The following is a 26,575-nucleotide window of genomic DNA, read 5'->3' as shown; positions in this document are numbered from 1 at the left end:
ACACATATACATGGATATGTATATGTAGGCGGTCTTTTCAAAAAGTTCATGGAAAAATTCCATTGTTTAGAATGCCATTTTACATGAACTTTTTGAAACTCTCATGCACCTTTATATGTACATACATACATTCTATATATGTGTGTATATGTATAATGTTGGAGTCCTGGTGTGGCACTGTAGGTTAATGCACTGGACTGCAAATTCGCTTTGAATGCAGGGTCGGCGGTTCAAGTTCATCAGTCACTCCTTGGAAACCCTATACAGGTCAGAACTGACTCAACAGCACTTTACAGCAACAACAACAATGTATAGTGTCAGATAGTACATGAAGTATAAACAAATAATATGCATAGTATGTTTTACAAAAAAAAAAAGCTTTTCTTCATAGAGGTTGTTACCTAAGAAGAATGACTCTGGTTTGCCTATTAAAGATTATTAAACATTAAAAAAAAAAAATTAATAATGCAGCAGGAGTAGAAAGATGGGTATTTAGATGAGATCTAAATTCTCTTTGAATCTGTAAATTTTGTAATTGGTTAGCTATCAAGGTATGAAACAACTGGTGTGGGTACATGTGATACCATGAATTTACTTGACAAGGATTTTTTATCCAAAGTCTTCGTAACTCCCATCAAATGATTGTATTGTTATGGTTAGATGCCATCAAGCTGGTTCTGACTCATAGTTACCCAATGCATAACAGAACGGAACACTGCCCAGTCCTACACCATCCTCATAATTATAGTTATGCTTGAGCCCATTGCTGATCCCACTGTACCAATCATCTGGGGGTCTTCCTCTTTTTCTCTGTTCCTCCTTTTACTAAACATGATTTCCTTTTCTATGGACTGTTGCCTCCTGATAATATGTCCGACATATGAGAGATGAAGTCTAGCTATCTTGGATTCTAAGGAACATTCTGACTGTACTTTTTCCATTACACATTTGTTTGTTCTTCTGGCAGTCCATAGTACTTCTAATATTCTTCTCTAATACAATAAATCAAATGCATCAATTAAAAACACAAAAAACAAAGGCCTGCCCCTTGTCCTATACTGCATCCATACCCTGGAGAGCCAGATGGGGGCATGGTCCAGGTCCCCAGCAGATAGGGTGGATATGCAGCTTAGCTGACAAGCAAGGCCGAAGAGTGATGGATTCTGGTTAGAACTCACCAAGCATTCCCAAAGAAAGAGTGAATCCAAAATAAGAAAAGACTGCCTCAGGAAGATCAAGGGTCTATGTGGCTCCCCTGTTGGTTTTCAACAATCAGCCCCCGGGTTCTCGCCAGCCTCTCTCCCTGCCCCAGTTTTTCATCCTTGAAATATCTGATATTTAATAGAAAATCCATTAGTGTCCCGTGATGATGCCTCTCGCTTAGATGTAGGTTGAGAGCATCTGGGTAAAGCTGACACCAAAAGCACACTGTGGCCCAGGCCCCGGGGGGTGGGGGGGAGGCACTATTTTTTCCTCTTCTTACATAAAGCATCTTTCCAGCTAGCCAGATTCTCCTTGGAATCAAGGAGGTTGTTGACTCAGATCATCCCAAGACCATTAGCCCTCCTTGGTGTGAGAGATGCATGAGGAGGGGAGATGCCTGATGCTGCAGCCCACCCTATCCATCAGGAGGAAAGCAGAAGTCAGCAGGGACCAGCAGGAAATGCAATGTGATCATGACTGTCCCCCTGTAGCTCCTTGTTTCAATTCCATGGATACATTTGCTTACTACGTGCCAGACCCTGTGCTTCGTGTTGTACAGGAGGAGGCTCTTGGGCCTCTGTCTCTGATGGAGAAGAATGAGTTACAGATTTATGGTGTGTGTGTGTGTGTGTGTGTGTGTGTGTGTGTGTGTTAGGACTCAGAGATGGACAGAAAGTCCCGTTGAAGCCACCTGCTAATGCCTGCTCATCCCCTCTGGTGTCACCTCCTCTGGGAAGCCTCTTTTAATCCTCTTGTGAAAGAATTCAGGAAGCAGTGAGTGATGTTCAGGAGCATGTGCTAGACTGAAGATCAGAACCTGGGCGTCATCATCTGGGACCATTGGCAGAGAAGCGTCATGGAGTACTAAAGTAGGAGACAAAGCGTAGCAAGTAAAGATTAGTGTTGTCAGGTACGGTCAAGTCAGCTCCAACTCATGGCACCCTTGTTGCTGTTGAGTGCCGTTGAGTCAGTTCTGATTTATAGCAACCCTGTAGAGTGTTTCTGAGGAGTAGCTGGTGGGTTTGAACCACCAACTTTGAGGTTAGCAGTCCAGTGTTTATCTTAGAGCACCATATCAGGACTCCTTAGGTACAATAAAGGAAGACGTTGCATAGTCCTGCTCCTTCTTCAGTCCACTGGCTCCTGTGTCAATCCAACACCTAGACACTTGCTCTCATTTTGTAGTGTCCTTGTGTGGCACTGTGGGAATAATGCACTAGATTGCAAAGTTGGTTCAAACTCACCAGCCGCTCCTCGGAAACCCTACACAGGGACGCTATGAGTCAGAACAGACTCCATGACATTTCACGACAACTATTTTACCAAACGTGACATCCTTTTCTCACGATTGGCCTTTCCGAATGATGTGTCCAAAGTAAACAAATCCAAGTTTTCTCAGCCTCACAGCTAAGGGACATGTTCATCTCAGGGTAAAGGCAGTGGCAGAGAAACAGCAGATGGAGACAACTGTGAGCTAAAAACAAAAGAGAGAATGGAGAAAGTTACCAGTTGAGTCACTGATTGATTGGCGGAGACTTGAACATTTATATAAATGGAGGGCAAGGAACAGTTGTTGTTGTTAAGTGCTATTGAGTTGGTTCCAACTCATATTGACTCTATACAGGATTTCCGATGAGCAGCTGGTGGTTTGAACCGCTGACTTTGTGATTAGCAGTCCAGTGCTTATCCTACAGCACCACAGCAGAACTCTGTCATTGTTCTTTGTTGTTGTCAAGTGCCATCTATTTGGTTCTGACCCAAACGACCCTGTATAGGGTTTCTGAGGAGCAGCTGGCGAGCTTGAACCACCAAACTTGTGTTTCAAACCAACTTTGCAGCCCAGCCCATTAACCCCACAGCGTTATACCAGGACTCCATTACTGTATAGAGTTTCCCAGGAGCAGCTGTTGAGCTTGAACCACCAACCTTGGAGTTCAAACCTATTTTGCAGTGCAGCATATTAACCCACAGTGCCACATCAGGACTCTGTTATTGTTCATGTTGTTGTTGTTAGGTGCCATCAAGTCGGTGCCGATTCATAGCAACCTTATGCACAGCAGAACGAAACACTGCCCAATCCTGGGCCAACCTCACTACTGTTGCCACGCTTGAGTCCATCGATGCTGCCACTTGGCCAATCCATCTCGTTGGGGGTCTTCCTCTCGGTGCTATCAAATCCATTCCAACTCATAGTGCCCCCACATACCTAATGCTGCACCAGCCTCACAGATGTCACTGTTTGAGCCCATCATTGCAGCCACTACAGAGATACTGAAGTCCAGGCATTGAACAATCACTGATTGTGGGTTTATGCTGTGTAAAGCCTGCAGAACAGCTGTCATCAGGACAGATGAACAGCCTGCTCTCATGCAACTGACATTCTCATGGGGAAATACACAGACAACATAGGTGGACGAATCAGTGAACAAGCTATTCCAGATAACGATAAATGGAGAAATAAACAGAAGAGAACAACGGGGGCCACTTTGACAGGGTGCCAGAACAGACTCACCAAGGAGGTGACCTTTGAACCAAGAGCGGAATGACAATTAGATGGCAGAAGGAGAGAGCAGAGCCCAGGGGCAGGATGATGTCAATGACCTGGTGAGTTGACCCTGACCAGGAAGAGAGTGAGAGTGAAGGATGGAGAAGGATGAAGGTGCCAGTTGAGAAGTTTGGAGATGAGTGGAATGAGGGAGAAAAGGTACCTGGCAGCCCCAGTTCTGACTGAAGTTGCATCTCCTGAGAGAGACATCTGTGGCTGAGCAGAGCTGGGGATCGAATGACCGTTCCACTACCCAGCTTCCCACCCCTTCTTCAGAAGATGGATGCCCAGTAATGCCCCAAGGCCCTTGGCTGGCAAAGGGGAATCTCATGAAGTATGCACAGACAGTGGTGAACTGATGCCTAAAGAAAAGAAACAGAGCCAGACCACAGATTCATGATTCCATTTATAGGAAGCATCCAGAATAGACAGACCCCTAGAGACAGAAAGTAGATTAGTGGTTGGCAGGGGCTTGGGGGAGTGAGGGTTGGGCAGTGGCTGCCTAATTAATGGGTTCAGGCTTCCATTCAGGGTGATGGGAAAGTTCTGGAACTAGACAATGAGGATGGTTGCACAAAACTGTGAACGTACTTCATGCCCCTAAATGATCCACTTTAAAATGGTAACAAGGGTAAACTTTATCTTCCACATATTTTACCACAGGGGAGAAAAAGAAAGAAATGTTAATATGTGTACGTTTTCTGGACCTTGCGCATCACTGAAATATGCTGTAGGAAATGGAAACCATGGAATTCTTTTTTAAAATCCATAGTCCATCTACTGTAAGATAATCATTACACGTTTTATGCAGATGTCATGCAGATACGTACATGTAGTTATGTTGTTGCTGTTAAGTGCCATCGAGTCAGTTCCAACTCAAAGGGATCCTGTTTAGGGCTTGTGGGGCTTTTTAAGTCTTTGTGGGAGCAGAAAGTGTTTTCCTCCCATGGAGTGACTGATGGGCTTGAATCACCAACCTTGTGTTTCAAAGTCCAGTGCTTATGGTATAGAGCCAACACTCTATACAATATGTAGTTATATTGTTGTTATTCAGTGCCATGTTGTCGAGTTGTTTCCAACTCATAGCAACCCAGTATCGGGTTTCTGAAGAGCGGTTGATGGGTTTGAACCACCAACCTTGCAGTTCAAACTGACCTTGCAGTTGAACGCTTATCCTACAGCACCACACCAGGACTCCATATATGTAGTTATAGATTATAAAAATGTAAAGTTGAGTGTCCCATGCCATAACCTGCTCCTTTCACTTGACAACTTATCACGAAAACCTTCCTATGTTTTCTCTAACGGCATTTACTGTTGTTGTTAGTTGCCAGTGAATCAGCTCTGACTCATGACAATATCATATACAGGCAGTCCTCGGAGATGTTGCGGGCTGGGTTCCAGATTGGCACAATAAAGTGAGTCACACATATTTGGTGGTTTCCCATTGCAAATAAAAGTGATGTTGTTACTAGACTGTCGTCTAAGAAATGTTCAATAGCAGGATGAAAAAGTTGAAAATATTGTGAGAATGACCAGCACGGGACACAGAGACACGGAGGGAGCACAGGCTGTTGAGAACGTGGTCCTCAGAGATTTGCTAGATGCAGGGTGATCACAGACCTTCAGTTTTATCTATGACGGGCAGTGAATTAGACTGCAATCAAATGAGCTATGGTTCTGCAACAGAATAAATTGCCATCCTCAAGACACTGGCTTGCTTCTTTCCATTGTTTCCGTCCAGCACTTTATTGAACTATATTATGTTGCAATCTATAGAGTTTCTATTGGCTAATTTTCTGAGTTATTCAATCTGTACGCTGAGCGAATAATCCAAGAGGCTGGGTCATATGAGAACATGGCATCAGGATTGGAGAAAGGCTCATTAACAGCCTGTGTTATGTAGATGCTACAACCTTGCTTGCTGAAAGCAAAGAGGACTTAAAATACTTACTGATGAAGATTAAAGGCCACAGCCTTTAATGTAAAGAAAACAAAATTCCTCACCCCTGAAGCTATAAATAGCATCATAATGGAGAAAAGATTGAAGTTGTTAAAGACTTCTTTTTGCTTGGATCAATCATCAATACTCATGGAAGTAGCAGTCAAGAAATCAAAGGATATATTGCACTGGGCAAATCTACTGTACAAGACCTCTTTAAAGTGTTGAAAAGCAAAGATGTCAGTTTGAGGACTAAGGTGCACCTGACCCAAACCATGGTATTTTCAGTAGCCTCATATGCCTGTGAAAGTTGGACAATGAATTAGAAAGACCATAGATGAATCGATGCTTTTGAGTTATGGTGTTGAAGAAGAATATTAAAAGTACCATAGACAAACAAATCTGTGTTGGAAGAAGCACAACCAGAATGCTCCTTAGAATTCAATATAGTTAGGTTTTGTCTCTCATATTTTGGACATATTGTCAGGAAGGACCAGTCCCTGGAGAAGGACATCATGCTTGATAAAGTGGAGAGTCAGTGAAAAAGAGGGAGACCTCTGAACAAAATCTATTGGCATGGTGGCAGCAGCAATGAACTCATGTGTAGCAGCAATTGTGAGGTTGACTCAGGACCAGACGGTATTTCATTCTGTTGTACATGGGGTCATTATGGGTTGGAACTGACTCAACGGCACCTAACAATACCAATTTTCTGAATAGATCAGCAGGTTTTCTTAATCTGTCTTAGTCTAGAAGCTCTGCTGAAACATGTCCACTTATATTTGAAGTAACTGGCTTCCAGCATCATAGCAACACACAAGCCACCACAGTATAACAAAAAGATGGGTGATGGATGACAGCTTTACGAACTGCAATTTACATACTATATAACTTGCCTGTTTCAAGTGTACTGATCAATGGTTTCTCCGTATATTTACAGAGTTATGCAACCATTATCATAATCATCTTGAGAACATGTTCGTCAACTCCCAAAGAAACCCTGCACCCCTTCGCTAGAATTCCCCACTTCATATTTTAAAGTACAGGTCAGGAGCACTTCTCATTGGCCCATATAATGCCACATTGCGTTCGATCATAAACTCCATCCGTTGCAAGATGCATCAGTTGCAAGAAAAACAGTAGCAGTGACCAATGTATAGAAAAACTTGAGAAACTGTTCACTACAGATTAGTAAGTAAGCACAAGTAAGTCCATGCTTACTTTGCTAACAGGGTGCTCCATCCTTTTCAGGGATTATAAATTTGAATAGAGGCTTTGATTCTGTAGGAAGGTGCTGTGCGGTTGGGAGAGAGACAGATGCCAGCCAGATCTAGAAGCAGACTCTTGGATGTGGTGAAAAAAATGTGAAATCATTTACTACAGGTTAGCATGTCAGCATGAGGAAGCATGTGCTTACCTTGCTCAATGGGTCATCTAACACACTACCCTCCAGAAATGTTGAGCCCATTTGTGCACTGGGTGAAACTGTTTCCAGTGGCCATGTGAACATCTCTGGGAGTTCATGCAAAGTCGAAACCAACAAAAGTCTGGAGGGAGAACTGAGGGACATCAAAATTCAGGGCCAAGCGTGCACCCCAGGGCTTTTTTGTGGAGCCAGAATGTTCTCTGTGGGATCTCAGTGAACAGTGTAGTAGAAAGGAGCATAGTGTTGTAATAAATAGTAACTAGCAATTACTGAATGCCTGGCATGTTTTGAAGATCTTCAGTTGCATTGATTCATTTGACCCTCACGATATTAATTAGAAGGGCTGTCTTGGCTTGTGTTCTGACTCTGTGACTTTGGGCAAGTCACCTCCCCTCTAGCAGTTGCAGTTTCCTTATGTGTAAAATGAAGATACTAACCACGTGTATTCGTTTTCTAGGGCTCCCGTAAGACAGGACCACAACTCATGTGACTTAAAACCACAGAATTGTTTGTCTCAGGACTCTGGAGGTTAGAAGTCCAAAATCAAGGTGTCATTGGGATCAGGCTTTTCCTGAAGCCTCTAATGGAAGATCTTTCTTTGTGTCTTCCAGCTGCTAGTGGTTGCTAGTGATTCCTGGTGTTCTTGACTTGGAGACACATCACTCCAATCTCTGCTTCTGTATTCACATAACCATCTTCCTTCTATGTGTCTCTTCTACTCTTTTTTTTTTTTTTTTCTCTTCTACTCTTTTGATAAGGACACCAGTCCCACTGGATTAGAACTCACCTAACTCCAATATGACCTCATGTCAACTAATTACATCCACAAAGACTCTGTTTCCACATTCCCAGTACTGGGAGTTAGGAGGACACAGTTCAACCTACATAGCCTTGACGACCTTGTAGGGCTGTTACCAGGTTTAAAAGGGTTGGATGTGGATAAGCTCATACAGTGGTGCTCAATAAGTGCTCCCTGCAGAAAGGGCAGGAGGTGAGTAGTTCCCCATGACCCAGACCCCTGTCATTTATGGACCCCTCCTCACAGGTGGACGAAATCCTGGGGGACCAGCTGACAGCCAAGGAGCAGGTATTTGCAGCACTAAAGCAGTTTGCGGCCGAGCAGAGGGTGGACGATCTGGTCTGGGCACTCACCCTGGTGCTGCCCCTCGAGGCCCGTGGACCACTCCTGGACAACCTCAGGTACCTCCATCTTGGATAGGTCTGCTCACTCAGAGATGCCAGGGCAGGTTTTTGACTTGCTCTGGAACTGGACCCCTAACACCCATTCAGTCCCAGAATAAGGGTGAGACAGTGTCCCTGAGGAATCCCTGGGTGGTGCAAATGGTGAATGAGTCCTGTTGCTAACCAAAAGGCTAGAGTGTGTGTGTGTGTGTGTGTGTGTGTGTGTGTGTGGTGGGGGGTCTACTCAGGCACTTCAGAAGAAGGGTCTGGCATCCGGCTTCTGAACAAAACAGCCACAGAAAATCCTATGGACCCATAGTTCAACTTTCAGTCAAGCAAGGGGCAGAACTATAAGGTGAGCAGTAACACCAGGGAGGTCCACACTCCTTAGAACAGTCAACCATATGAGATCAAAAAGGCAGCATGTTCCCAGGGGTACCGCTCAGGAGGCAGGAAGGGGTAGGAAAGAAGAACGGAAGGAAATGGGAAACACAGGGAGGAAGAGGAAAGTGTGCTGTCACATGGTGAGGACTGCAATCAATGACATAAAACAAAATGTGTATGAATGGGTGACTGGACAAGAAAACCCTGTGGAACCCAGTTCTACTCTGACATACATGACATGTGTTGGATTCAACTTGAGTGTCCCTGAAGGTCAACCCTGAGAAGAACAGCTGTTGGCTTATGGTGTGCCAGAATGTCACCTTGAATGAGAATGAAGACGGTCATAAAGAAAAGTCTGCTTTGTTGCATTCTAAAGCTCTGGTCAGAAAAATCTCAACCAGGACACCAAGATCCTTCTCTGAGTCCAAGCAGTGGTGCCTTGTGAAGCTGAGGAAGATGAATGCTGTGCCATTTGGGTCCCCAACACCACACTGTACAAACAGTGTGTAGTCTCTGCCCTGGGTGATGCCTACGGTGTAGAATCAAGGCCTCCCCAGACTCTAGAGGAGCACTCTACAGGGAATCCCCTAACACTATTATTGTACCCATTTCACAGGAGAAAACCGAGACTCAGAGAGGTTGAGCAGCTGGCCCAAAGTCACACACTCATAATGCCTGGGGTCTGAAACGCTTGCAAAAGGTCATCCAAGGCACAACAATTGGTTTGTATTTGCTTGGAGCAACAGAAGAAGAGAGTGGGGAATAATAGGAGGATATGGAATGTGTTCGTTTCTCCTGCTTCAGAAATATTATCAGGAGGGACCAGTCCCTGGAGAAGGACATCATACTGGTAAAGTGGAGGGTCAGTGAAAGAGAGGAAGACCCAGTGGAAGCAGCAATGGGCTCAAGCATAGCAATGATTGTAAAGTTGGCACAGGACCGGTCATGTTTTGTTCTGTTGTGCATAAGGTCACTATGAGTCGGAGCTGACTTGATGGCACCTAACAATAACAACAAACTGTGTGGCTCATTGCCTCCATGAACAACTACCACCTTTGCCATGAGACCAGAGGAACTAGATGGTGCCCTGCTACCATGACTGGACATTTTGATACAAGATTCTATAGAAAAATCCTGACTGAAAGGGGGGAAATGCAGAACAGAATTTCACATTTTCATGAACTCCACACTTCCTGGAGCCATGGGGGCTGGCTGAACTCCTGAAACTATTGCCCTGAGATCATCTTTAAGCCAAAAATATCTCCTGAATTCTTCTTTAAAACAAATTAATTGTCTAGCTTAGCTAGTAAGAAATACTCTGCCTTGAATATTATGCTCTTTGAAGAAGTATTTATATGCAATCAGACTGATAACAGTTAACTGGGAAGTTTAGCTAGGAAGCTTAAGAGCAGTGAGTTTCTGTGAATTGGGGAGGCTCAACTCAGAAAAGAAAGATGCAAATGATTGCACATCTCCATGACCGTAATCAAGGGCACGGAATTGTACAGGGAGAAACTGGTGTGTGTTTAAGTATATTCTCAACAGCAACAACAGTAACAAAAGTCACACAGCTGAAGCAAGTCACCCTGCTTCTAAGACTGTGGTTTGAGGCTATTATTCTGCTCACTTTGATCCCTTTAAGTTTAGTTGTCAAATCAAAAAACAAAACCCTAATAGGTCCTCACGCGGTGGTCCAGGAAAGCCCCGTTCCCCTCCCTATCGTGCGCAGCTAGCATCCGGAGCCTGCGGGACTTGCTCCCCCTTTTCTGCCTGGTGCAGCCCGCCCCCTCCCCTCGCTGCCATTCACCCCGACGCCTGCCCCTCCCTCTGGGCCTGGCCAATGTCGGGGACCCAGCAGGCCACCCTCCCTGCCCCACCCCCATCCCAGCCCAACCGCGGCAGTCTCTGCAGCCGAGTAGCCCTCCGAGGCCACGGACGAGGCCACCATGAGCTGTCTGGGGTGAGTAAGGGGCCGGCCCCCGGCTGGGAGATGAGAAAGGAGCTAGAAAAGTTCCTTTAGAGCGCTAGTGCGGCCGCGGCAGCGAGGCGATCGGCGCTCAGGGCTCCTGGGGCGGATATCAACGAACAGTTCCCTATCGCCCTCCTCAGGGCTCCAGGGGCTCCAGACTTGGGACTTCCCTGGGAGCCGCTCGTCTCCCTTTCTTCCCCTGCCCCCCAGACTTCCAGTCCCCGCAGCTGCTCCCGGGCCAGCCTCCCGGGACAGCACCATTCCTGCATCTCCCGGTCACAGTGTGTCCCCAAGTGGCGGGCAGCTCCGCGACGCGGGCAGGACGGGCGGTGGGCGGCCGCCCCCGGACGCACCCGTTTCCAACCAGGAAGCGTCTACCCTGAACACCTGGGGATATCGGGGATGCTGCGGGAGGATGGAACAGCAGCCTTGCTGTCAGCTCGTGTCAAGCGCGACAGGAAAATTGGGGAGGCTGCCTGAGGAGGGGGCGGCGCCCAGCTGGGCTCTGCGGGGGGGAGGGTTCCCCTGGCACCGGGTCTCAGCCACTCTGCCGCCCCCTCCCCTATCCCAGGCTGGCGAGGGGCCCCACCGTGTGCTGGGCGCTGGGGATGGGGCATGGAGGAGTCACAGATGCGTCAGCTGTGATTCCAGGGGCCCAGCGCCAGCTGAGGAACAGCTAGGGCTACCTCTGTGGGGCAGTCAGAACTGACTTCCGGTAAGCTGTGGCTCATACAGTGGCCGGTGAGGTCTGGGGGATGAGAACAGACGGGTGGCCTGTGGAAGTCAGGGGTGAGTCCCCAAGGAGAGTCCCTCAGGCTGGGTGTCAAGCGAAAGAGGCACCCCTGTGTGGACAAGCCTGCGGTACCCCACATTGCCCTATACAGGGTATTGGTCCTGAAGAGTGACAGCTCTGTCCCTGAAACCTCCCTCCCCAGCAATCTCAGAAACCAAAACCAAGCCGGCCACCAAGTCAGTTCCATAGTGTCCCTGTAGGACAGAGTACAACTGCCCACTGAGGTTTGTTGTTAGACCCCAACTTATAGTGACCCTAGGCACAACAGAATGAAACACTGCTCACAGTCCTGTGCTAAGCTCACAATTGTTGTGTTTGAGCCCTTATGGATGTAGACTGCCTCATCTTTCTCCTACAGAGTGGCTGGTGGGTTTGAACAGCCAACCTCCTGTTAGCAACTGAGCACTTAATCACTGTGCCACCAGGGCTCCTCAGTCTCAGAGAGATAAGGTTTAAAAGAAGTTGAGAAGAAATTTCCAGATGTTAGAACTTAGCACAGATGCCACTCTTCCCCGCCTCATCCACCCTCCCCAGAAATCACAGTGTGGCCTCTTTGAAGGTGGCTCTGGGGGAGGGGAAGGAGCCATGAGGCCCGAAAGCTACAGTGTCCAGCATGATGGCCGCTGGCCATATGTGGCTATTGAAAATGAAATGTAAATAAATGAATATGAAATAAAATTGCAGATCCCATTTCTGAGTCTCACTAGCCACACTGCAAGTGCTCAGTAGTCACATGTGAATAGTGGCCACGTTATTGGACATTACCTCCATCCCAGCAGGAAGTTCTCTTGGATGGTGCTGTCAGGCAGGGTGGTCCAAATTCATAACATAACGTAGAACTGCTCCATAGGGTTTCTGAAGCTGTACATCTCTATGGAAGCAGACTGTCTCATGGTGGGTTCCAACCACCCACTCTTGGGTTAGCAGACCAATATTTAACCCGCTGCAACACCAGGACTCCCTAGATTTAGGTCAGGGGAGATCAAACGGAGCTGTGACTGGCAATGGCAATGTAAACGCGGAGGCTCAGCTTCCTTTCAACAGCAGTGAGTCCCGCGGCTCGGTGTCTAATTTGGGTCTGTCCCCAAAGGGATCCCAGTTTGATGAAGTGATAAAATGGCTTTCTAATTAGGGCAGGCCAGGCTGTTTGGAAAGCGTGGCTGGGTCAGGAGAGAACAGAAAGCAACGTCAGCTTTGTGATCCATGCATGCATGGGGATCTCAGGAAATACACAAGGAGGAGCAGGGGCAGGTAGGGCAGTGAGGGTAGCAACTGGGGTGCTGGAAGGGGCTGGGGCTTGGAAGCCAGTAGCCTTTACTTTGAACCCCAGACCATTCACGGGCTTCGTGACTTGAACAGATTGACTGGTCTCTACAGTTATCTGCAAAATGGGGTTATGGGTCCTTCTGTGTTCCCAGCAGGGTCCTTGGTAGGAAATGATATCAATGAACTATGCCAACTGTAAGCAACACAGAGATTAGTTAAAAATCGAGAGGTGGGGCTTGGGGGAACACATTAATTAGAGCATTAATGAAAGTATTTGAGACAGACTTATGGGGAGAATGTTATGCAACCACATAGGTAAAAGTCCCGAGCATATATTGTCATTATTGTTAGTTGTCATCAAGTCACGGCAACTCTAAGCATGCAGAGCTGAACTACTCCATAGGGTTTTCAAGGTTGAGACTTTTTGGAAGCAGATCACCAGACCTTTCTTCTGAAGTACCTCTTGGTGGTCTGAACCTTTCAGCTGATGAGTGCTAAAATATTTGCCCCACCCAGCTACGTTGACCAGGCATATAGTCTGTGCGCAATTGATGTTGGTTTGCTGAGAACATCTAGAACAAGGGGTCTAAACCCAAAAAAACTCATTGCTGTTGAATCATGTCTGACTCATAACGACCTTATAGGACACTATAAGGTCCCGTAGGGTTTCCAAGGCTGTTAATCTTTACAGAAGCAGGTTGCCACATCTTTCTCTGACCTCTCAGTTAGAAACCAAGCATGTTAACCATTTCACCGTCAGGGTTCCTTTCTGTAAGTACTCCAGCAGCACAATGCTGGCAATTGGGCCAGAGAATGCTGTGTATTGCTGCCTGTTTGGAAGATTCCCTGAACTCTCCCCACTACATGCCAACTGCAGCCCCCTCCTCCAGTTGTGACAATCCAAATCCCCCCTACTTGGTGAAGAGCCACTGCTCTAAAGTGACCTGTCCTGGGAAGTGGCCTCTCCCAGAGGCTGTCTGTGCCCGAGCGGCTTCCATGCTGCCTAGACCCACCTGGCCGGACACAGCCATCCATACCTTCCCGTTGTCCATGGGACTATGCCTGCAGCCGTATGCATGCTGCTCACTGGGGATTGAACCCAGCATGAACGTTTACTGATGCTGGCACCTCATCTGCTTGGGCACAGTGGGCAGCCAGCCTGGGCCACTGCAGCTGGTACAGGCAGCCAGAGAGGGCTCTGTCGTCACACTGGGACGACTGCAGCTCTACGGGTGCCAGGAGTTACACAGGTTCCCCACATTTCTCTTCTTGGCAGCGCTGGCCAGGGAAGGTGGCTCTGAGCATTTGTCTCTGGCTTCTTGCTGTGGCTAGGCAGGAGGTTGGTAGGACTATATATACACAGGGGTGGTGGGCTGAGGGGTGTCAGCAGAATCCCCTTGAGAATGATCTCCAGGCAGAGGTGAGACCCCCAGGTCTCCTGCCTGTCTGGGTGCCTGCCACTTCCTGCTGAGGTCCCACAGAGTAAGCTGAGAGATACATCCTGTTGAGGTAACCCCAAGGAGCCTGCCCCCAGGATGCCTTGGACTTGTTTGTTGTCCTTTGGTCTTCAGACTGAAGACCCCTGCCCACCACAGTGCAGTCAGGACTGGATCATGAGAAATGCGGTGCACAGTGCCCACCTCCTCTCCTGTCCTCCCAGTAGGCCATGCCCCATCCCAGAAGATCATCCCCTCCCCATCCCAACTTACCTGGGGATTGTCTTGCCTGACCCACATCACCACCTCCACTCACTCACCTAAGTTTTGCAAATGTAGATCCAGCTGCGACCTCCTTGCACCATCCCTCCCTTGGTGTACCAAATTCTCTGGAGTCCCCCCACCACTCTTAGATCCTGAACCCCCACATGGCCCTCACTGCTGTCAGAGGCAACCTCAGTCGCTGAACGTGGCACTCAAGGCCCCCTTCCTTCTGCTTGGCACCCCCCTAGCCGGTGCTGCCTCCTACCCACTGTGAGCTGGCAGGGCTCCCTCTCTCGAGGCTCCCAGCTTACAGATCACCCTCTTCGGGAAGGCTTTGGGGCACTGCTGTGGGTATGCAGGATACCAGCGCCAAGGCACGTGGGGAAATAATAGAGGCGGCCAAGGAGAAGGGATGTGACAAAGGGTCCCTCAGGCCCTCTCGCCCCGCCGCCGGGGCGGGGCCACCCGAGAGGGGCGGGCGGGGTGGCGGCGACTCGGGAGGGGCCACCGCGCGCTCACCGGGCAGAGGCGCGTGGAGTCGCTGCGCGCTCGAACCGCTCCCGGCTCGGCCACCCCAGGCCTTTGGCACCTGCCGCGCTGCCGTCCCGGCTCCAGATGGGGAAGGACCAGGGTTTCTCCCGGCACTTTCGGTAGCTTCTCCTCCGCGCCTCGCGCCCTCGGGAACCTTACGACCTGGCTAGTAGAAGTGGGGTGGGACTGAGCCACGGAGGGGCTTCTCTGATCTGCAGGCGAGGGAGCCAACCCAGCCGGCCTGGGCGCTAGTAGGAGAGAAATCAGCTGGGAGGGGATTCGCGCGGGCCTTCAGGAGACGGGTGGGCTATGAAAAACCCCTTCTTCTTCATACATACGACTGGTAAAAGGCAGGAAGGACCGACGACTGAGGCCGGATCTGGTGCTTCTTCTAGGTTGGAGGATTTGTCCTTTCCACTACCCGCTGTCCAGATACCCACACCCTAGGCTGAGGCTAACCCCTGGGCTGGGCATTCTCACCTCCCCTAACAATTGGCCTCTCCGGGGCTGGTTGAGGATCAAGGGAAAGAGAAAGCCAGTGGGAACAGGGAATGGGTACAGAAAGAGGACCCAAAAGAGAGTACCAAGCCCTGACCCAGGCAGAGAGGGGGAGCTGATCCCGTGTGTGCCCCACTCCCATGGAGAGAGGCCTGTGGGTACAGCAGGGACGCCGGAGGCCTGTGGAGCTATTGCCAGGCTGAGTCAGAGAGTGGTAGGTAACAGGGACCCCCTGCCCTTAGTTCTACTGGGTTAGTGAGTCAGAGCAAACCTCATGCTGGGTGGCAGGGTCACACTGAGCCGCATGGTGCCTCTCAGGGCTTCTAACTCAGCCCCAAGGACCCTCTCCCAACAGTGCCATTGGTACCTCCCCAAGGGCAGGATCTTTACTAGTTCCTGTTGGAGAGTGGAGTTGTGTCCAAGGTCAGTTGTGCCACCTTGGAAATCAGGGGGCCCCTCTGAGCACCAGGATCCCTGCCACGGCTGGGAATCCACCCACATACTGACGGCTGCCCTTTACTCCGATATGTGCTTGGGACCGTTGTGTTTGTGCTGTTGTTTTTTTCTGAGTCTCATGTACAAAAGATCCATGATGGTGCTGTGGTTTAGATGTTGGGCTGCTAACCACAAGTCAGAGGTTCAAACTCACCAGTCACTCTCTATAGAGTCTCCGTGAGTTGGAATCAACTCGACAGCAGTGGGTTTGATTTTGGGTTTTCCCATGTACAAGTACTTTGTCTCATGTACTTTGGACATATTATCAGGGGGACCAGTCCCTGGAGAAGGACATCATGTTTGGTGGATGGTACACACACACACACACACACACACTGACACCAAGGCTGCAACTATGGGCTCAAACATAGCAATAATTGTGAAGATGGTGTAGGACCAGGCAGTGTTTCTGTTGTGCATAGAGTTGATATAAGTTGGTGCTAACAACACACGTGCCAAGTTCTGACCAGTTACTTGACTCGTGTCCAGACCCAGCCCTCATCCACCTGCCAGTCTCACAAAGGAGACCCATGGGCACTGAGAAACCATCCCTCATGGGGACCATGCCTGGGGGACATATACCAGTCTTCCGCATACCCCTTACCACTCCCAGGCTAGTCCTTTGCAAGTGTGGACCACCATCTCTCCGGCGTTTGACTCCCAGTTCCTGGCTGCCGCAGCGCCTGCCATAGATGTTGGGTTGCCCCAGATACAAGAACTAGATTAGGGGGTGGGTGAAGGATCCGGCTAAGTCAGGGAGCAGAGAGCATGCATCAAGTGGCTGCAGCAACCTGGGCAAAAGCTTAGAGGTGGGACTGGGCATGGCAGCCATAGTGGGTTTGGAAAATTCTGAGTGGACAACAGTCCAGAGGGCTGCCCAGAGGAGCAAGCAGGAAGACTGGGGGCATACTGAGGTCTGGGGAAGTTGGATCCTGGGCCATTGTGGTTGCAGCTTTCTCCAACAAAGTGCCCAGGACTCTGCTCTGAAAGAAGGTAGGTGAGCAGATAGGTCTATGTGATGTGAGTGCATCGGATGAGGCGCAGGGGAGAGGACTGGAGATGAAGGTCGCTGGAAGATAAGAACAAGAGGCAGGAGGCAGACAGGTTCTGATAGACTATGAGGGCCCTGAGGCCCAGCGGAGGTGGCTGGGGAAACCGGAGAGAGGCTGGACGTGACTTTTCATAGGTGAGGTCCCAGGGCGCCACGGTTCTGGTGGGGTCCTGACCAGACCGGGAACCTTAGGGCAGCCAGCTCCGAGTTGTGCCTGACCCTACTGTTTCTCTGGGGCCGGCGGTTTGTGCGGGAGCGCAGCTTCCGGGGACGCTAGGGACGCGCCCCGACGCTGCTATCCTCGCTGCAGGATCTTCATCCCCAAGAAGCACCGGGCACGCTTCGACGAAGTGGTGTCCCAGGGTCTGCTGGGCAAGCTGTGTCGGGCGCGCAGGGCGCAGAACACGCAGCGGCTACGCCGAAGCCGCAGCGAGGAACGGCCAGAGCGCTTGCTGGTGTCCACGCGCGCTAGCGCCCCGCCGCGCCGACCAGACGAGCCGCCCCCACGAAAGGCTGCCTCACTACTGGGTGGCCGCGCTGGCCCAGAAGGCTCTCGCAGGTGCTCATGAGCAAGGGGATGGCGACCTGGGCTGGGGGTACTGCCTTCGGACTTCCCCGGGGGCAGGGAGTAGGACACAGGGTTTCTCCATCCCCTTTGCCCCCTGGACTGGGTACCTTCCCGCCTTCCACCCTGCACCTTCTGTCTTCCCAGGACAGTCCGAGTCTACAAGGGCAACAAGAGCTTTGGCTTCACTCTGCGTGGCCACGGGCCTGTCTGGATCGAGTCCGTCCTACCTGGTGAGGCGTGGGAGGGTGTCCTGAGTCGCCAAGGCTCGGGATGGTGGGGAGAGACCCTATTGTAGGGCTCCCAGGTCAACAGCCCCCTAAGTACCATGGGTCCTGGCACTTTGAGTGTCCCCAGGCCAGTTGACCCATATCATCTCCCACCTAAGGAACTTCTGCTGAGCTGGGGCGCCCTCCTCCAATCTCAGTGTCACTCTGAGTCACGTGAGCCACTTTCTTCATCTAGACCTTCCCCATGGGCACAGGAAGGGCTGAGGGCCCTGCCTGGGTCACTGGAGCAGCCAGGACTAGCCACCACAGATAGTGCTCCCCACCACACACACACAAACACTCAGAATTCCCTGCATTGAGTATCCACTGTGAACTGGGCACTTCCAGCAGACCAGACTCAGAGGTAGACCCAACCCCTGCTATCTAGCTCTTCCATGGGGAAAGCCTCCCCACTCCCTTTGAAATCCTGACATCTCCCAGCAGGCAAAGACTTCACAGCAGGAATCCTTCTCCTTGTCCCTCCAGTGGTGATGATGAGGGACAGGGGGTGGGGTGAGGCTTGTTTCCAGCTGCGGCAGCTCATTCAACTGTAGAATCTTTACCATGGGCAGCGAAGTCTGCTGGTGCTGAGCTAAAGTCTCCTTCCTTGTCATGCATTCTGAAAGGGCAGGGTCATATGTCCCCTCCCAGAGTCTAGGGATGGTTCTGATGAGAACCCTTTTAAAGTCCCAGCTGGTGTTGGGTCGTTTCTACACTTCTGCATCTGGCATCTCCAGTGTGTGGGCTTGTGAGACAGGCATCTCTGAGCCCTGGGAAGACCCTTCATTCCAGAGAGTTCCGAGGCCTAGTCCTAATAGCTGGTGTGTACCAGTTCTCCTCCATCTGTACATCGCTAGGTAGCTGAAAAGAACCCCGACTGTTGTAGAGGTTGCTGGTTGGAACAGTTCTACTTTGTGTTACAGGGTTGCTATGAGTCAGAATAGACAACAGCAATGAGGTGTTGGTTTAAAGTGGTTGACAAGGAGCCCTGGGAGCACAGTGGTTAAGTAGTTGGCTGCTAACTGAAAAGTTGCTGTTGAAATCCACCAGACACTCTATGGGAGAAAGATGTGGCGGTCTGCCTTTGTAATGTTGGAAACCCTGTGGGGCAGCTCTACTCTTGTGCATGGGATCACTGTGAATCTGAATCCGCTCGGGGTTAGTGAGGGATTTTTTTGGTTTTGTTTTTGTTAAGTGGTGCTCCCACAGCTCAGTCAAAAGGCACCTTTTCTTCTAGACCTTCCTCTAAAAAAACTACTCTTCTCTCCTTTTGGAATGTGGTTTGTCCAACTGCACCCCAACCTCCCCTCCATCTCCCTATCTCTCCCAAACATGTAACCAGAGACACTTGGCTTATGGCATATTAAAAACCAGGAGTACCTAAGGTAGGGCAGGCGTGGCATGTGCCCTCAGTGCTACTGGCAGGGGGCACCATTGAGTAGTTACTATGAACTGCGAGGCAGCTGTGAATGCTCCACCAGCAAATTAAAATGAATACCTGAGTATTTAAGAGCCTCCAATAGATCTGTTTTGGAAGAAGTGCAGCCAGAGTGCTCCTTGGAGGCCAGGATGGCTAAGCTTCGTCTCTCCTACTTTGGACATATTGTCCAGAGGAAACAGTCGTTGGAGAAGGATGTCATGCTGGGTAGGGTGGAGGGTCAGAGAAGAAGAGGAAGACCTCCAATGAGATGGATTGGCCAGGTGGCATCATTGATGGACTCAGGTGTGGCAGCGGTAGTGAGGTTGGCCCAGGATCGAACATTGTTTCGTTCTGCTGTGCATGGGGTCGCTATGAGTCGGTTCCGACTCGATGGCACCTGACAACAACAACAACAACAAAAGGGTGAAGGGAGACTGTGTAGGCTTCCTCTGCTGGGTGTAGGAAGAGAAGAAATGAAGAAAACAAAAAGATGACATTGGAGCGCATTGTAGACCATTTTTCCTCAATGGAAGCAAGGAAGGCGTAGTTGTGATTTTCATGTGTGAAGTAAAAGGTGAGCGAACTTGACTGGTATGTTGCAGCTCATACGATGATTGTTATTGTTCTCTAAACGATAGGGGTCAGGTGTCTGGATCAGGTTGCAACTTTCGTGCCTGCCATAGGACACCTGATGTGGCACTGAACTATGAACTACACAGTCAGCAGTTCAAACCCACCAGTTGCTCCTTGGAAAACCCTATACAAGGTTGCTATGAATCCGAACTGACTTAACAACAAGAACAATAACAAAGGCACTATTTTTCATAGATAAACTTCTGCTCAACTCCCACCCTCTAGGCTGTCTGTTGTGTGAGGCCTGCAGTGGCAGAATCAAAGGAGAACTTACATGGGGGCTTCAACAGATGGGGAAACTGAGGCTAAGAGAAGTGCTGGTAAATCACAGATCATAACACGAAGTCCTCTGATTCTGGTCCACTGGTGACTAATCCCCAGTCTATCTGCTGAGATAGACTGTCACCACTGTCACCCCCAAAATTCCACCTTCCCTAACTAATCATTCTCACTTCTCTCTGGACAAGGCCTCGTCTTCGCAAACCTGGCAGCTTCAGGAGAGAGCCCTTCAGCACCTGTGGTTGTTGGGTGCTGTCGAGTTGATTCGAACTCAGAGTGGCCCCATGTGACAAAGTAGAACTGTCCCATTAGGTCTTCATGGCTGTCATCTTGACAGGAGCAGATGGTCAGGGCTTTTCTCCTGTCGAGTGGCTGGGTAGGTTCCAACCCCCAACCTCTGGGTTAGCAGCTGAGTGCTTAAGCATTGTACCACCAGGGCTCCTTTCACTTCCCCCAGACTAGTGTCCAAACAAATTCAGTGACTATAAGTAAAAGCACTTGTTATAAACATGGTCAGAGAACTAGAGAAAACCTATTTAAATAATTAAAAGAAGGTGTGACTGATAGGATAAATGTAAAGCTAATGTTCTGTCACGTAAACTATCACATAGTTTACAATAAAACATTAAAAAAAAAAAAAAAAGTGTGAGGGTGATGGTTCGAATCCTCACCTTCCATGTAGGAGAACCTAGTTTAATATCAGCCAATGCATCTCACGCAAAGCCTGTCAGAGGACACTTGTGTGTTGCTGTGATCAGGAACTTCCAAACTAAGGTGAACTAGGAAGAAAGGCCTGGCAATCTGCTTCTGAAAATCAGACAATGAAAACCGTAAGGACCACAAGGGTCCAATCCACAGCCAGAAATGGAGACGACACAGGATCAGGCAACATTTTGCTCCATTGTGTGTGGGATGGCCATGAGTTGGGGGCTGACTTGATGGCCGATAACCACACAAATAAAGGAGGCAGAAAGTCACCCCACTCCACCCCAGGTGGTAGCCAGGTGGTAGGTCTTACCTTCAGAGCCAATCAGGTGAAGACTGAAGATTTGCTGTTCACACGTGTCCCAGCATGAGCCCTGCTCTAGGCTGTCCCATGTTTTCCTGGTGAGAAACTAACTGAGGATTGACTCAGTGATTGGGGCCACGGCTGTGTGGGGCTCGGACTCTTCTGCAGGTAGGGAGATGGCGCTGTCTTCAGCCTTTGCTTGTCACTGCTCTTCTGCAGCAGTTGGGGGACCTGAGCACTGTGGCCATCATGTCTGGAGTGACCCCATCCCTGCCCAGGGATCCCTTCCTCCTTAGGGCATCGGAGATCAGATAGGTGCACGGACTACTGAAGGGGTCTACCGATCTGAATTTGACTCTCCTCTGCCCCCATCACTCACCTATAAAGCAGGAACTCAGTGTCCAGCTCCCAAAGGGAAACTGACAGCCACGTTCTCTCTCCTCTTCAGGGAGCCCAGCTGAAAATGCTTCCCTCAAGTCGGGGGATCGGATACTCTTCCTCAACGGACTAGACATGAGGTCAGAGGCCATTGGTGACTACAAGTTTGGTGAAGAGCTATCCTCCAAGCCCCTTGCTTCTTGGGACCTCCAGACCAGGATCCCCATCTCCTCTAATCCAGAGGTCCCCAAAGACTGTCCCTCTACTTACAAGGACTCTGAACCCACCTCCCACTTGAGCAAGGCCTCTCAGTCCATTCTTCCCACCAGAAAATACATTTAAGGTCCATGTGTCCATGTGCTGGGCTGGGGATACAGTTGGGTGGACCATTAGGGGCTTGCCTGGGGGATGTGAGCTGAGCTGGCCCCAGGTCTGGGCTGCCTCTCCTGGCCCTGCTAGGGAATTGCTGTGTGGCCTCTGCCCACTGGGCAGGGTGGTCTGGGGGGGTGGGGGTAGGGGAGGGCAGGGCTTATTCCTGCAGGCCTTGATGGGACGTCTCTGCTCTTCAGGAACTGCTCTCATGACAAGGTGGTGTCCATGCTGCAGGGCAGTGGTGCCATGCCCACGCTGGTGGTGGAGGAGGGACTTGTCCCGTTTGCCAGTGGTGAGACCCCCCCACAATTCTAGCTGACTGTTACAGAGACAAGCAGAGCCCCAAGGGGTGGGGTGGGTGCATGCACAGAGCACCTGGTGTCTGCAGAGGGCGCTGTTCTCCTCTACCCCTTCATTTCCCTTCTTAGGGCTCCCAGAACTCTGCCTGGGGCTGGAAGGAAAGCCCTAGGCAGAAGAGGGTGCCTCCCAGAGCACAGCCCACCACCAGAGGGCCTCTTGCCAGCCCCAGGGAAACCATACCTGGGAGCCATGGACCACCTATACTTCCCCAACCTGTGCTCCCTGCAGACTCCGACTCACTGGACTCCCCCAGCCCTTCATCAGCACTTACATCGCTGCAGTGGGTGGCAGAGATCCTGCCGTCCAGCATCCGTGTCCAGGGGAGGACCTTCAGCCAGCAGCTGGAACACCTGCTTACACCCCCTGAGCGCTATGGGGTCTGCCGGGCCCTCGAGAGTTTCTTCCAGCACAGGTGGCCAGACTAGCAAGTGGATGGGCCCCAGCCTCCACCAGGGATCCCTGTCTAACCCTCCTTGACCCCTTTCTCCTGGGGTGTGGTCTAAGAATGTGGCAGCTGGTGTCAAGGGCTACCTGAGAACAAATCCTAACTCTGACACTTCCTAGCCAGGTGACTCTGGACAAGTGCTGCAACCTCCTGTGTAATATGAAACAGTGACTTGTTAATTCTTTGTTGATTTTAGATACTATACTTCTGTTTATAGGGGCGCTATGAGTATAGGATCCTTTGTGGTACAGTGGGTTAAGCACTTGGCTGCAAACCAAAAGGTCAGTGGTTCAAACCCACTAGTTGATCCTTGGGAGAAAGATGAGGCAGTTGGCTTCCATAAAGATGAACAGTTCTGCTTTGCCTTGTAGGGTGGCACTGAATTGGAATTGACTCGATGGCACACAGTAACTTCCGTTACAACTTCTGTTACATTAATTTGTCTAAATTGGGCTTCTTTGAACAGATACCCTTACTTTTGTATAATCAAATTTTCCATATTTTGAACCGTATGGTTTTGTGTTTTGAAATTTTGGGAAAGAAGTCTTTCCCTGCCCCTGGAACCAAAGGTATTTTTCTCTAATTAACTTTAGAAGTTTATTTTTTTCACCCATTTTGGTCTTCTATTCACCTGAAGTTTGTCTTGATGTGTGTTATGATGTAAGGACCCTGTCTATTTCCATGTAATACAGGAGTTGAGGAGCCCTGGTGGCACAGTGGTTAAGTGCTCAGCTGCTAACTGTGAGTTTGGTGGTTCTAATCCATCAGCTGCTCCTTGGGAGAAAGATGTGATGGTTGGCTTCTGTAAAGATGCAGTCTTGGAAGCCCTATGAGGCGGTTCTGTTCTGTTTTATGGGCTTGCTGTGAGTCAGAATCGGCCTGACAGTAGTGGGTTAGATGCTGCACAAGTCAGCACTCTTTCTGTAGAGTCAGCTGCTCAGTGTCTGACATGACTCTATATATGAATATAAGCAGCTGGCATGACTGTGTGCCAATAAAACTTTATTGACAAGACAGTGGGCCAGACTTGCTGACTGTCCATAGCTTACTCATCCTTCGTATTCAGGAACCAGTTGCCACTGAAACAACTCTGACTCAGTGTGACAACCCCCTCCTCCCCCTGCATGTCAGAGCAGAGCTGTGCTAGATAGAGTTTTCAGTGATTGAAGTTTCAGAAGTGGATTACCAGGCCTTTCTTCTGAAGCACCTCTGGGTGGACTCAAGCCTGCAACCTTTTAGTGTGCAGCTGAGTGTGTTCACCATTTCCACCCCCACAAATGGTATCCTTGATACTTTTGTTAAGTCCTGTCAAGTTGGTTCCTACTCACAGCGACCCTGTTTCCGAGGCGCAGCTAGTAGGTTTGAACTGCCCACTTTGCAGTTAGCAGCCCAGTGCTTATTCTATAGTGCCACACCAAGACTCTGTCCTTGATATAGTCAGTCAGTTTTCCCAATAGTCTTTATCCAGTTTAGCTTCACAACTCTGTGTGGTTGTTGTTGTTGTCGGTACCGACTCATAGCGACCTTATGCACAGCAGAATGAAACACTGCCCGATCTGTAGGTGCCATTTTTATCCCCATTTTACAGATAAGGAACTGAGGCACCGAGAAGTTAAGTAACTTGAGAAAGGTCACTTAGCTGGTAAGTGGCGGAGCTGAGGTTTGAATCCAGGCAGCCTGTCCTCAGAGCTGCACACCTGTCTATATCTCTGTCCTGTATGGGGTGGAGAGGGGAGCAGGAACCCGGATTCCATGGCCGGGATATGTCCCTTTGTCCACCCCCATCCTCCCCTTCCGTTGAGCCCCTGAGTGATGATCCACCTGCTCTGGTACCTCCCTCACCCAGGAACATCGATACCCTCATTGTTGATGTCTACCCTGTACTGGACACACCTGCCAAGCAGGTCCTCTGGCAGTTCATCTACCAGCTGCTGACGTATGAGGAGCAGGAGCTGTGCCAGGAGAAGATTGCATGCTTCCTGGGATACACGGCCATGACAGGTGACCAGTGATGCCTGCATGCCATGCAGATATGTGGGGCTTCGGATCGTTCCTGGGAAAGCTCCATGATGTTTTGATTCGTTTTTCCCATGTACATTTTGAATTCCCTTGACACACATCACAACACATGGACCTGACTTTTAGGCAACATAACCTTTGACTGTCACCCCCTCACTTTCTGGGGTCTGGGTGTTCTCACCCACAAAATGGGTGTGATCGCAGTCCCCATCGCAACCATTGGCTATGCTACGACAGAAACCAGCACACAGGCAGGCCACCTGTGGTCCAAAAGCACACGCAAGAATCTCAGTTCTCGAGGCTGTCCACTGCTAACCACCTGGTAACACAGAGTTCAGCCAGCAGCGCACCATACCCTTGAGATAGTGAACCTAGTAGGTGCCCACAAACTAGGCATTTTCTATTTCAGGCCATGTGAGACCACAGTATACTGAACCTAGAATCTTGCTTTTTGCTACTTTTAGAAATACACAGAACATTCACCAATCCAGCCTTTTTTACATGTACAATTCAGTGACATTGATTCTATTCTGCTAGTTGAATTGTTCCTCTCCCATTAACACAAACTCATTGCCTCCTATGTTCCTATCTAAGCTTTCCAGTCTGTCAATCTCATCCCAAATAGACAAATCTTAGGAGAGCATAACAACGCTCAAGGCAGACATCGTTAGTTAAACTAAATGATTGTTTGGTTTTCAGTAGGCTTAGGGGAATATTTTTGGTTTAAGATTTAAAAATTATTTCAGGGCAATAGTTTCACAGGTGCATTCAGTCTCCATGACTCCAGTAAATTTAGAATCCATGAGAATTTTATATTCTGTTCTGCATCACCCACACCTTTTGGTCAGGATTTACCGATAGAATCTTTGACCAAAATGTTCAGTCATGATAGCTGGACACCATCCAGCTCTTCGGCTCTTATAGCACACCAAAGTCATATTTGATTTTGATGATCTAGAGGATGAGATTTGGGATTTAGGGTTGATGATGGAATGGGATAAGACTTTGGAGATGATGTGTTCTGTATGGGGGAAGGACATGAATTTTGGAGGGATCGTGTTTCCCAGGAATATGTGTTGTAAATCCTAATTCTCACATGTGCACATGTACTCCTTTAGGAAACGGGGTTTTCTTTGTTATGACAAGGTTTTGACCCTGTTGTAGGTGCTCTGTGCCTGTTATGTCAAACCCTGTAGACCTACTATGTGCAGGCCCGTGTGTGCCCACTGCCCTCATTCCTGGGATTCACAATTTGCTAGGGAAGGCCAAAGGTTTTAGTAAGTAGCTCAGGTCCCAGGCTGCATAGCAGAAATCTGGGAACTTTCATTTCACCCCACAAGACCCTATGGGCAGCAGTATAGGCCTGAACCAAGCATGGGATGTCGAGACCCTGGAGGCCTGAGGGCCCTAGCCTCTTGTCCTGGGAGAGGCCTTGTTGGGTGGGTTGTAGTTACCCCATTCAGGCCTTGTTCCTTGGGCCAGCTCCACTGGAGTGTCCCTCCTGTTTCTGCTGCTGGTTTCTTGTCCCAGGGCTCTCACAGAGGTAGGCAGCAGTTTCTCCCATCATCCTCCTGTGTTTGAAGCTGCTTGTCTATTGAGAGAATAGGGGAATTGATTTCCCTGTATATACTCCAGTAGAACCCGAGCCGGAGTCAGAGCCTGAGCCGGAGCCAACACCTGAGCCACAGCCTCGCAGCTCCCTGAGGGCTGCCTCCATGTGTCGCCGCAGCCTCCGAGCCCCAGGGCTGGACACCAGCCTGGGTTGCAGTAAGAACTGGACAGAAGGCAGGAGCGGGGCGGGAGGCCTTGGATGAGACTCTTTTCTCACCTGTAAAGTGTGC

At 49.6% G+C, this 26,575-nt stretch overlaps 1 protein-coding gene across 1 annotated transcript in view; it reads left to right on the top strand.

Moving 5' to 3' along the window:
- Positions 1-26,575, top strand: part of GRID2IP (glutamate receptor, ionotropic, delta 2 (Grid2) interacting protein) — a 42,695-nt gene that overhangs the window by 4,350 nt on the left and 11,770 nt on the right. The window contains exons 2-9 of the mRNA XM_006859766.1: positions 8,162-8,316; positions 17,296-17,544; positions 17,698-17,783; positions 21,609-21,678; positions 22,108-22,202; positions 22,499-22,682; positions 24,562-24,716; positions 26,370-26,501. Coding sequence (XP_006859828.1) covers positions 8,162-8,316; positions 17,296-17,544; positions 17,698-17,783; positions 21,609-21,678; positions 22,108-22,202; positions 22,499-22,682; positions 24,562-24,716; positions 26,370-26,501 — 1,126 coding nt within the window. The remainder of the gene's footprint in view (positions 1-8,161; positions 8,317-17,295; positions 17,545-17,697; positions 17,784-21,608; positions 21,679-22,107; positions 22,203-22,498; positions 22,683-24,561; positions 24,717-26,369; positions 26,502-26,575) is intronic.

Source organism: Chrysochloris asiatica, unplaced genomic scaffold, assembly GCF_000296735.1.
Source record: "Chrysochloris asiatica unplaced genomic scaffold, ChrAsi1.0 scaffold00034, whole genome shotgun sequence".
Classification (NCBI taxonomy): domain Eukaryota; kingdom Metazoa; phylum Chordata; class Mammalia; order Afrosoricida; family Chrysochloridae; genus Chrysochloris; species Chrysochloris asiatica.
The sequence above is the reverse complement of the archived record's forward strand: the minus strand, read 5'-3'. Positions and strand labels throughout refer to the sequence as shown.